We start from the raw sequence: 12,875 nt of genomic DNA, 5'->3' as shown, positions 1-12,875 counted from the left end.
GGGTACAAAAACATAGTGCCATCACAACATTATCTTTAAAAACAGGGATAACAATACGTATTTCAGCATCTATTAAGGTAATAACTCACGGTAAAAGTGACAAGTGTTCTCGTTACATGTTTTATTTCAGAAAACATTCATGGCTAGTCAGACTAATTAAAATATTTAGCAATAATAATCTGACAAAGCAACGAACTGAATTATCATTTAACACGTTAAATAAAGCTTACTTCAATTACCTTTAATTTAAAATATCTCTAGCTCAAGTGGGTTTATAAACCCACAATTGTTACAACCACAATATTTAAAATAGCCAGTTTGCAATCACATTACTTCAATGAACATAAAATTATTACTTTATTTATTATTCAAGTAATCCATGAAAAAAGAATTGCTACTACCGAATTGTATATAAACTACAGAAAAATTAAGACGTAAAATTTCATTTCTTTAAAAAATTGGTGGTTTTTATTAAAAATAAAATTGGAAAGTGTTCGTTTTATGGTGATTACAGAACTATTAATCTAAGCTTAAAATGTGCATAAATCATCATAAATGTTAACAACATCGGTTCTCATCTGGATTGCATTCAGAGGTTATGATACTGGCAGATAATCTAGGTTAATGTATGACAAATTGTATGTACTTACGATAAGTGGAAGCGTGCGATGGCAGCGGGCGCGGGTGCCGAGTTCACGGAGGACGAGGAGCCCGAGTAGCCGGAGCCGGCGGGAGAGGAGCCCGCCGAGGGCGCGCCCGCGGCCGATGGTATCGCTGCGGGCTCGTAATACTCCGTGGTGAGCGTCCTCTCGTCCAGTACGTGTTCCGCGTTATGCGCCTTCGAAGCAGACTTGATGTCCATAAAGGCGACCGTGGCGCAAAAACCGGAAATAGTCGTTCCGTTTGCACCTGCGTTCGCGTTTTCCATTCTACCCAATAACTTGACATTTTGGACTCGGCCATAGCTGTAAAGAAATAAACTGAGTTTTATAATACAAATAACTAAAAGAGATCTCAAAGATCAAAACCATTTATAAGGAAGGTGAAGAAATAAGTTAAAGGTTTAAAAAAAAGTACATAGAGATAATAAATGATGGCTTATTATAATCAAATAATGTATTAGACAAACGAGTAAAAAAGTATAGGTAAGGAAAAGTCAACTCAGTTTATTCGTTACGAAACATAGATTATTTTTAATATATTTTTAAGAAATATAAAGCCGATGATCTTAAAATAAATGATGAATTTGGTCTCGTTATATATAGTTATTGTTGGAATAGTTATATCCTTTCCTGTCATAATTGTATCTGCTTAAAAAAACTGTGTTCATGTTTAAAACAAAAAGTAATACATCGTCAATTTATGACTAGCATGACACTCTGGGAAGAAAACAATTACACATTTCCGGATAATTTACATAGTTATGTATATGATTTCAACAAATTTTATGGTTTTGTTATAAAATTTTAATACAAGACTGAACAAAAATATATATTTCAAGAATTACGAATCATGAAGGAGTAAATATATACAATTCAACGACCCGAAAGGAGCACTGATAAGGAAGGCCTTTAGTTTACCTTTCTAGTGGTTTTTAGGGTTCCGTACCTCATAGGAAAAAAACGGAACCCTTACAGGATCACTTTGTTGTCCGTCCGTCTGTCTGACAAGACCCTTTTTTTCATACTATAGTATTTCGTTTTTTTCCTCCCATGTTTTAACAAAGTCTATAATTTAAGAATGCGCCTGAAGTATATTATTTTAATATAACTTTCGCTGGTTTTAGGACGCTAATTTTAACCCTATAGAGGGTGCACTGTAAGCATTTTGCCGCCATCGTCAAAAAAGTTAATATTTCGCAAACCAATTAATTAGCTATAATTGCACCTTTTTTCTTTGGCAACACGCTTCAAAAAGATAAACGTCATCAGTGCGCGACGAGACGTTGATGGAAGAAGGTTTTGTACCACCAGGACAATTACAATATAAAGTTCTCCAAAATCTTTTATAAATCAAATATATACCAAGTTTAACAAAAGTGTTAAAATTTGATTACTTGTTTTTTTATTGAAATCTTCAAAATTAATTAATAAGATTGTATATATGTTGGCCGACCTCAGAGATGTTTGATAATCCATATATTTCGTATCGATCCAATGCCGAAATATATGTACATAAATAGAGGAAGGTCAATTATCTATACATTACGACCATGGCAATATTTCACTTTTTCAGTTATATATATTAGTTTGTTGAAGGGCTATCGTGAAAGTGGTTTGCCTCAAATATTTTGTAATTTGTGTACATTAGCGAAAAGTGTGTGGTTTGTCAATGGTGAAAATAAATGTCTGGTTTGGATTGGAACGATATGTAGGATTTAGCGTAGCATGCCAAAGCCAGTTTAACAGGACAACGCGAACCAAGTAGGGGGTGATAACTATTTGTGCATATTACTAAAACACTAATACGATCGCATAATACATTTCGTAAATGGTATTCATACCTTATAATTATGTACAAATGCAAAGTGAACGAGTGCATCTTTTGTAAACATATTGTTTATGATGTAATTTCATAATTATTACGCACCTTTATTAAAAACGTTTTGCCAGCTGTTGCATTCTTAATGCACACAGTTAATTTCCCAGTAGAACAGCTCGTCATTAGTATATATATCTATCAGAACAACATTTAAAATAAATAACTATATAATTACTCTTAACGTATTCACAAAACGAGTCGAGCGAGTGGCCGGTCTGCCGCGCCGATCGCACCGCGCGTTTCCATGACGCGGCGAAACAAAAAAAATGCGACGTTGTCGCTCTTACGACGCTATGGAACAACGTGCGCTGTTGCCGCTTCGCTCGTTTCTTTCGACGTACCTACCAGCCCGTATTTTTCTTTATACAACGGACATTATGTATTATCTCTACCGTTTATATCTCTTGCATAGTTTATTCTTTCAAGGCATAAGTATTGTTTTACGACACAGATTGTTAGAAAACTTTATTTTATAGTAGGAGGATGCATACGAGAAAGCTGCCACCAGTCTGGATATCGCTAAAATAATAAATAAAGGGGTCGCTTCTGTCCCTAGAGGAGGGGATGGATGCACGCATCGACAAAAAGACAATTCTTCCCCATAGTTATTATTAAAAGCAGAAAAAGATAAAAAGAGGACTAATATCGGGGACTAGTCATAAGAAGAAACACAAAATACAACACTTCTTGTCTATTTTTTTAAGGTAGTAGTAGTATATTTGCACCAGTCCAACCGGTCTATTCGTCAACGGATGTTTTTGTTGCCGCCTCTGCCCCTGTTGAATACCCATTCCAATAATCTAGAACTTATATACCTACATTAAATTGCTTAACGGGTTTTAAGTGAATACTTAGTTTAAAAATGTATCACAAATTTTACTCGCAATAAATAAGAAAATAAGTGATCATGAGAAAAAAGGGAGTTAAAGTGGTAGCAAACTTAACACATAATATTGAATGTCATTCGACAAACTCTATTTTATTAAATTAGTTATCGACGTTCACATGAAAAGTCTACGCTTTGAACACGCTATGTTTGACTACAACATCTGTAACATAATTATTCAATTTTAAAACCAAGCTCTTAAATAATATTAAACTAAAAGTCATCACAATCATCTTAAATTAGGCACCTATCCATCATACCTTATAAACAACTATCTATTCTACTATCTATTCAGGCTTCGATCGATGTTAAAATATTACGTGGACGGACAGATAACGAGAAACTTAGCAGCGACACCAAAGAATGATTAAATCGGTCGATGTCTAGTGCGACGTTGCCAAGCTTACTACAACATGGCCGCGCCCGCTCCGCCCCGCCGCACCGCGCCGTGCCCGTTTCCGTGTGAAACCGACACGACTGCGCTGTGTATACAGCATAGCCGCTAGCAGTGGAGCGACAGCGACAGCGCGAACCAAAGCGAACACTGGTACAAGGGAAAAGGACGGGCGGGGGAGACACCGGCTCGGTGACGTCAGTCTACTTTCTGAATAACTACTTTGTGTATTATGCTCGGCTGTAGCAATTTCAAATGTATTCGCCTGAATATTTATCACATTATTGAGCTGCTGTTGTTTATTTATATCCAAAGGTGGAATCAAATATACTATCAAAAAGCGGTGCTTTAGAAGGAGAGCTCACATCGCATACCTTGCCATAACTTGTAAAATATAATTTTTAAAAAATGTATACATTATTCATATAGGATATTATATATTCTGCACAATTTATTGGTTATAAAATTATAGATTTTTTTACGATAGAAACGGATCTAGAAATAAAATTACTGTGCCAAAGCCCTAATCTGGAAGAGTAATAGTTTCTTAGTAAAGTGTACCACAAAATTTTAACATTGTGGGACGTGGCCTTTACTCGCCCTGATTTATATGACAAATGCTAAAAAAACTCGAAATTCACACCTGTAAGTATTGTTTAAAATAGTATATTATAAAGTTTTAGGTTAAATAGAACGAAAACATCAAAATTATACGTACACACTTCCGTTTCCCCAGTAACAACGTCTGCTTGCTCGGTGACTAACGATCTAGGAACCAAACATTTAATGCCATTCACGATAATGTGTTTATTTTAAACAGTCGTCCAGTCTGAACCAGTGGTGCAATACCGTTGATCGTACGGAGTTTTCAACAAGCTGTTGTCTTATACCGTTATAGAAGGTTCGTTCAATCTGAATTACACTCAATCATCTTCGATGACACGATTTACGATCTTTTTCCTATATAAATAGTCCCTTAATGAATGGTTAATCCTTAAACTTCTAATAGTACATCTATCAAGGGTTCAGAAAAAAACAAAATTCAATAATATGTGTTACTTTGTCATATATTTATGTCCACCACAGTATCAAATTAATTAAATTAGTCACATTTTTGTTGTCATATTAATCCTCAAAGCCTACAGTATTAAAAATAATGCAAACATTATTATTATTATCTCTTGTATCGTTTCGAAAAAATCTTAACTTGATTTTTAGCACGTAATTCACCTAAAAATTATGAAAAAATGTACGAACACTTGTGTGGCAAAGTTTATAAAAAATATTGGCGCAACTAATACGGTTTACGAAATGGTAAAATAAACAATTGTATCTCAAGTAAATATGATGTTATAACAATTAATATGCAGTTAGAGTGACTGTTCCTTAAATAAGATAGTTTGTTTTAAGTTGTAACTTTAAGAAGAGCATTTATATCATTATAAATCAATATTACTGAATAACAAATCAGGAAATCGCAAAGATCTAGCTCCAAACGTCCAAATCATTTATTTTAGATACCGGTGTCGAAACATGCAGGAACGTTCTCAATTCAATTGAGCAGGACAATCGTTTTTTGCAGCCAGAAAGTTTTTTTTGAGCCCTTAATAGATGTATTAATAACGGGACACCCAGAACGCTTTAATATTAATAATCATAAGTTTATCCTCTATACCTTCCTAAACCCAAGTAAAATATTATGCCGCATGCGAATAACGTATATACAACCGGACACTATTTTTCTCTGATATCGTATCATTTGGGTTAAATTATTACCGACATTGCATTGCAAAATATTGCCTAAATAACTAGCGTAATGTAAATTGTTAATTACGCGGTACTGAACTATCAAAGACGAAATGCGTTGAATGCAATTCTTAACTGTGTTATATTCGGTATTTCCTTTATAAATAAAAATAGCAAAAGTAAATTGTGTGCAGTACAATCTATTCTACACAGAGGTAGGTAGGGGAGAGCAATGCGGCGCCCAAGAGTCGAATCGGATAAAACGGACCGCGCAACCGAGAGTTGGGGTTGGGGGAATAGGGGTTGGATCCGGTCGGGTCGCCCGCCGAGCAAGCCGCGACGGCCCGGGTTCCCTGCGCAGGTCGATAGAGCGCGGCGAGGGTGGGGCCGGGTAATGCTGCACGGGGTGCTGCCCTGAGTGTTACCACGGAAAGGTTGCATAATAACATTACAACACCTATTTTGATTCTATTAATCCCAAGCAAACCCATTCTTAAATATATTTAACGGTTTCTCATTATTTTTAAAAACTTAAGCAATTTTATATCGGGTTGAGCTAGTATTATATTTTTATTAAATTTAATCGTAAAACTAAAAATCTGGTGATACTCGTCAGGTGTGTTTTAAAAATAACATTAAATTGGCAATTAGCAACAGATGTATGGGAAATCATCCTGGATTGAATTATTCTAATAGATAGGCACATGTCGATTGATCATAGTTTTTACCAATAAGACAAAAAAAACAATTTTCCTTTTACAGAGCTGGTACAGAGACCACTAGCGATGTTTTGGGACTACGCCAGCGCGGAAGAAAAAAGTAGCATACAATATTCCCTCACGCATTAGCTACCTTCTAGTGAAAATCCCATCGACATCAGTCCAGCAGTTTCGGAGATTAACGCAAATTCGCGGATAGACAGAATGTTTTATATATTGGATTTTCGTTATAAGCTACTTTATTATATTTATATATAGAATAGACATAATTTCATTCTAAACTATGTATTTGATTCGAAACTACGAAAACTATATGTATTATATACTCCCATGTTACTGTGGTTCAATTGACGTTCATTTTTCGTAATCATCAATCTTCATTAGCGTTTATAGTAGTCGAAAGGCTTATCAATAGTTTATCTATCTAATCTTCAGTGCTTCGTAACCTGAACGTAGTTGTGACTGGATACTGTTTTATGAGGATAGAGGTCGAGGACCGAAATATATAACGAATTCAAATAAACACAAATTATTTATTGACTGAGAATGAAGGAAAAGTTAATTTTAAAAGTAGTAGTATTTTGATACGTAATTGAAACGCCTACTCAACCTTAACTTTCTGTGGGGACATATTATAAGCTTACGACATACAATTCATTGGAAAAGTCAATGTTTTACGTTTTTTACTAAGATTAGATTGTAGTACAACAATTTTACAGCAAACCTTTGTACCAATGGCAAAAGTTCACAGCGTGACATTACCAAATACGTGTCTGACTATAATTTAATGTCGACCTTTGTCGATTTGAATAAATGTCGATCGTGCAAATTCTTTGCTGATGAGAAGGACTTCTATTCTTAATTATGAATATAATAAACGAATAAATCTGTATCTAAATCACTTTACTTTTTACTAACTACGTACTATTTAAAAGATATTATATTAGACGTAGTCCGCGAAAGCAAAGTTTCATTATTTACGTTTCACGACAAAGGCGACTGATATCCATGAGAAACCATGACAAATCGTAAGTGTTAGACAAAAACAAGACAAGCAACCAAGTCACACAATCGCAACACTAACATTCTGATATAACGCATAACATCAATAGCTTGGGGAATGGAACTGGAACGGTTGTGTGGAACTTTTATATCAACAAAACATATCGTTCGCGCTACGATATGTAGCTTATCACAATTTTATTCTGCGATGACGAAAGAATCTTATTTAGGCCAGATAAGATATTAGATTGGTGCATAAAATTATTTTTCATGTTGGTGTAGTTGAGAAATTGACTTATTTAATATAAATTAACATAGAACCTAAATATTAACAAAGAACCTTTAAATCAACGTCCGTGGGCAAAGGCGCAGAATGAACGTTCAATACAAATCTACATAACAACAGCTATGTATCAGTGAAGTAGCTACATGCGGCTCGCCCGGACACACGTACAAAAACATGCGACGTTGCCGCACTTCTCGTCGCGCTGCCTGCCGCAAGGCGCCACTACATTTACCCAAGGCGAACAGAGTCGTAAGGTGTGTCGTTCGATGGCTGGGTCGCCAGTTACTTCAATTCAATAACTTTTATGGCAAAGAACATTAATTTACAACGTTCAACGATACTTACAAATTTATGTTGGATGCAATGCAATTATAATAAATAAAGTAATCAAAAATTACATATAAAACTACGCTTGACATTTAAGATCGTTAGTATGTAGTATAGCTAAGTTTGAAATAATTTATCAAAAACAATGTTCTTCGCACAATCGAGGGAATTGAGGTAATATTAAAGTATAAATTAAGTTATATTGTATAAACTCAAGGAAAAATACATTAGAATTTATTACACGTTACACATATTATAATTCGTTTTAAAAATATATTTACCATATAAATCTAAATAGTCTTAGTAAATCGGTAAGAGATCCTCTCGACATCGTATTATCGTCCGTGGCGAGTTCGACGACCCGACAGCGACTCACCGCTTGCGAGCTCGTATTGCTTTTGGAGCGCGACATTGCAAAATGCTAGTTGTAGCAACGATTGACTGTTAGTATATTGCTATTTTTGTAATAATTATTCAAGTAAATATTTTTTTGATGCCGATATTATTGTAATCTAACATCAGATCAGCTACTAATCTACACCTCTAGCTGAGTTTAAGCATAGGCAAACAGTTTTGCAGTTGTTTTTTTATGTAAACGACACGTTAGTAAAATTCTCTAAATTAAATAAAGCAGATGAATTTGGAATGTTTTGTTATCTTTCCGGGCATTTCGTTTATAATTATGACTTTGTGCTCATTTAGTTGTCGTTTATAAGTCGAATTGAAATTACAATTATCGATAATCCTGACACTTGAATAAGAACATAATTATTCCGTGTTTTTTTTTCATGATAAATAACTATACTGGCAATACTGTCATAAAACATGTGTTACGAGTTACGTTATGTAATTTAAAATGTGAAAAGTGAAATATAACAAGAAAGACAAAGAATTTAAAAAAGTTGTATGATTAATTTTAATTATCCTTTTTCTAAAATAATCAACACTACTACAAAGATCGTTTATTTTCTCCATATTTGCTGCATGAAAATTTCGGCTTAGAGAGAAACCTCGATAAGAGAGAAAAATACCGCGGTTCCTTGGACTCTCTTATCCATCATGCACGACTGTATGTAGCATTAGCTAGTCTACAATATACAATTTGATCTAAATCGCACAATTTCAGTACAATTCGACCGATGCAGACAGGCGTGAAGTGGATATAATTCCGCGTTTAGTCTTAACAGTACAGTGTGCCTTCGAGAGGCCTAATTTTAGTCCTGTATCGATTTGAAAGGGTAGGGGATTCTATAGAAGAGGGTACAAATAGAAAGGGGAAATATTCTTTTTTGTGCATCTCTTTCTCCGTCGGTTAAAGGTACGCAACATCTGCAATTGCGGATGTCTATAGGTAGCGGTCGCTTTGATATTTCAGTGATTTAAAAAAAAACTGAAGAAAATATGGGAGTTCAGTAGTTTGTAACAGAATGCATTTTTATTTCCTTTTATGTTACACCTATAAATTGTAGAAATGTTTTTGGTGGTGGTCATTAATTTCATACTAGGGGTGCTTTAAATGTAATTTTTAATGTTAAAATATATAAGTAACTACTAACATAAAAAATGTAAGTATTAAATATCAGTGTCCAAAAGGTTCTTTCATAAAAATAATCCATCCATACTGTCCGCTGCACTAAAATTCTAAATATCATTTAACATTTCCAAGACAATACCTATATCAACCACTGCCACAAATAATCTATGATTTGTATTATTATTATATTGGTTTTTTTTTTGCTAGCTGATGCCATTCAGACTAATATTATTGACATGATCTTGTCTTTCTACAGTAAATTAATACTTTGCGCTTGAAGATACTAATATATCTGTTGCACAAGTGTTCACCCCTAAATTAAATTTTCATGTTAGAAGTCCTAAAATGTCAGATTAAAGAAGGATGAAAAATTACTTTAATCCTTTATTGGTTAAAAAAGCAAATTTAAACATGTTATAATATAATCTGTTATTTCAAATTTTTTACTGAAATAAAAACTATGAGATTCTTAATCATTCAGAATTAATATCTAATTTAGTAAGCTTAGTGTGACTGAATAGTGACAATAAATATGAAAAGGACATGCTTCAGTGGTTTGAAGACATTACAGGCAGTGGAGTTGGCCTGAGTATCTTCCATAACCTTATGCTGACCAGATTGGTTAAATAGTCAAGTAACATGGTTAATGCATTCCCAATTTAAATAAATTTGAAATGCTGATAGTCTTGAGCCTGAGAAAGGCCATAAAGCTACTTTAAATGCGAAAAAAGGGTTGCAACGAGGGTTAAAAAGTTGTACGAAAGTATCGTAATTTTTACAGTTATAAGCTTAAAAAACCCTTTTTTTAGGCTGTTAATTTTATATTAATAAATATGACAATTAAGTTTTTAAAAGTTTTACCCTCAAGGGTTCAAAATAACATGTGAGGTTAATATTTAGTAAATTAAATATGTTTTGTTGTAATGTTTTTTTAAGTAAAATAATTAGCCTTAATAAGTTAAATCCCCTCCGAATGCAAAATTTCACGCGAACGAAATCGCAGGCACTAGCTGTGTTTTATATAAATAAATATGACATTCAAAGTTTGTAAAAGTATTACCCTCAAAGGTGCAAAATAAAAATAGGGAACAGGGGATGAAAGTTTGCATGGGAATATGTAAGGTTTATGTAAATGTTTTGAAAGTTTAATATGTTTTGTTGCATTGTTTTACAAGTTTAAGAAAAAAAAGTGGCGAGCACGGTAGATGAATGGATGGTTGGATGTTTGTTTAGAACAGTGATTCCCAAAGTGGTCTATATCAACCCCTAGGGGTCTATGACAACCTGCAAGGGGTCTACATCAGCGGAAAAAAATTGGGGGTCCACGAAATAAAATGGGGGGTCCACGATAGTGGATCTCAACACATACACTAATATTGCTTATGTTATTTTATTCATAGTTTATTAATGTTACGTATATTTTACATAAGAGATACAATTTTTTTTTGAGTAGTTTTAATTTAAATTCAATTAATAAATGTATAAATTAACATTTGTTTTTAATTTATGTTTTTAACACTAAACTTCACTACAGTTAGAAATTTACAGGAAATCAAAATCAGGTAAGTAGGGGGTCTACTCAACACGGAAAAACATGGCAAGGGGTCTACGACACAAAAAAGTTTGGGGAACTCTATTTTAGAAGGTATCTCCAGAACGGCTAAACATATATCGATTATACTTGGCTTATATATGGAACATAGTCTGGAAGAACACATGGGCTACTTATTTTTTTTTAATTCCGCGCGGACTGCCTCGCGGGCATGAGGTAGTTTAATATACATGCTTTATACACATAACCTACACCTACCTCTGTAACGTAGTAAACAACTAAATAATTACCAAAGATAAAAACAAATACATTTTGTTCTACCCTTATTCCTTCAATTTTAAATTAAATGTTTTTTTCGCGAAAAGCAAGTTACTTAAAATAAAAAAAATCCTAATGACTTATGACCTTTTCATCATATTATCCTACAGGTTATTCGAGGGATACTCATACATGCATTACATACTACTTATGAAAACATAACCCACCTTCTGTAAAATTGTGATAAAAGTAAAAATAAAACCTTGGTTTCTATAATTAGAAATAGCTCCTGTAATACCTATAAACAATAAAACTTTAAAACACTAAACAAAATACTAAACTTTCATTTTTTGCTCTGAATTATCAAAACAGATAAATTATGAAGTAAACAAGAAGTGAATAAAAAATCTATACTCGTTAAAACATTAGTTTTGGTTGCTGCTTTAGTGTTTACACGAATACTAGATCCAATGGATGCAGAAAATAACTAAACATAAACACAAATAAATAATAAGAACAAATAAGTAAAAAGTCAATAGTGAGAAATAATCGACTTTAACTCAATCGTTTATCAATACTCAAGCGTGGTAGGTATGTTACCACAAAAACGTGTTTAATCTTTAGTTTCGATCACCATCGTCATAACTGTAGACCGTAACAGCAGACTGCTATTTTCAAATGGTAATTAAATAAGCTACAAACACTACTGTTCCTTTTCCTAGTGTTAATGTTTTTTTTTCCATTTTGTCCTCAGCGTCTGTAGATATTATGTGTAACGAAGCTAATGATTTACTATACAATAGTAAAGCTGTTATTACAATTTGCTACGGGAAATTATTAATAAATATACTGAATAAGGGTTTATGTTTACGCGAGTGTGTGTGCGTCTATTTTAGTCGTGAATGTGTGGATCTGCTTTATAACTTGCCATAGATATCAAAAACGACGTTTCCTTAAAATGTGCAGGCATTTTTTTTTATCAGAGAATCTTACAGTGAATATAAGGTACATAATAACAATGATTATTGGGATCAAACAAAAATGAAAATTTTACCGTTTAAAGTGTTCTCTTATTCGATCTTCACGTATGTTATCGGGTAAATTTCCAACCCACAGGTGCCGAGTCTCTCTAACCATCTTGCTTCGAACTCCACATTAGGAATCATTACCCGTTCGCGTCACTACGTGGCAAAAATCAATTTTGCACACCACGGTGCTATACACATTTTGATTTTAACACTATTAAATTAAACAATAAACATAACGCCAATCACACAATATGCACTTTTTGAGGAAAAACAACTCTATATTTCACTTCACGACATTCGAAAATTCTTCACAAAACACACTTCACTACAAACACACTACGTAATAGACGCGAGCGTACACTTCGCAGCTCTCGAATTGACAGTGAGACCAGCTTCGACGCGAGTTTGCCGATAAGCTCCGCCTTCTGACCGCTGCCGCGCAAAGTGGAGTAGGGTATCCAGCACAAAATTACAAATTTCAATAAAACTTATACGTTAAACATACAAGTTTTATTGAAATACACACGAGGAAAAAAAGTAATTAAAATTTCTGAATAATGTGTAATTTTGTCTTAGATGTATAATAATTATCTCAAATTATC

General features: G+C 33.7%; 1 protein-coding gene across 1 annotated transcript in view; it reads right to left on the bottom strand.

Annotated features, from left to right (window-relative positions):
- Window positions 1-12,658, bottom strand: part of spen (spen family transcriptional repressor split ends) — a 62,504-nt gene extending 49,846 nt beyond the window's left edge. The window contains exons 1-2 of the mRNA XM_013324234.1: window positions 12,300-12,658; window positions 651-965 (exon numbers count right to left, since the gene is read on the bottom strand). Coding sequence (XP_013179688.1) covers window positions 651-965; window positions 12,300-12,382 — 398 coding nt within the window. The 5' untranslated portion in view covers window positions 12,383-12,658. The remainder of the gene's footprint in view (window positions 1-650; window positions 966-12,299) is intronic.
- Window positions 12,659-12,875: the final 217 nt, after the last annotated feature.

The sequence above is a fragment of the Papilio xuthus genome, unplaced genomic scaffold (assembly GCF_000836235.2).
Source record: "Papilio xuthus unplaced genomic scaffold, Pxut_1.1 DF824992.1, whole genome shotgun sequence".
NCBI lineage: Eukaryota > Metazoa > Arthropoda > Insecta > Lepidoptera > Papilionidae > Papilio > Papilio xuthus.
Note: the sequence above shows the minus strand (reverse complement) of the source record. Positions and strands in the feature narration are given on the sequence as shown.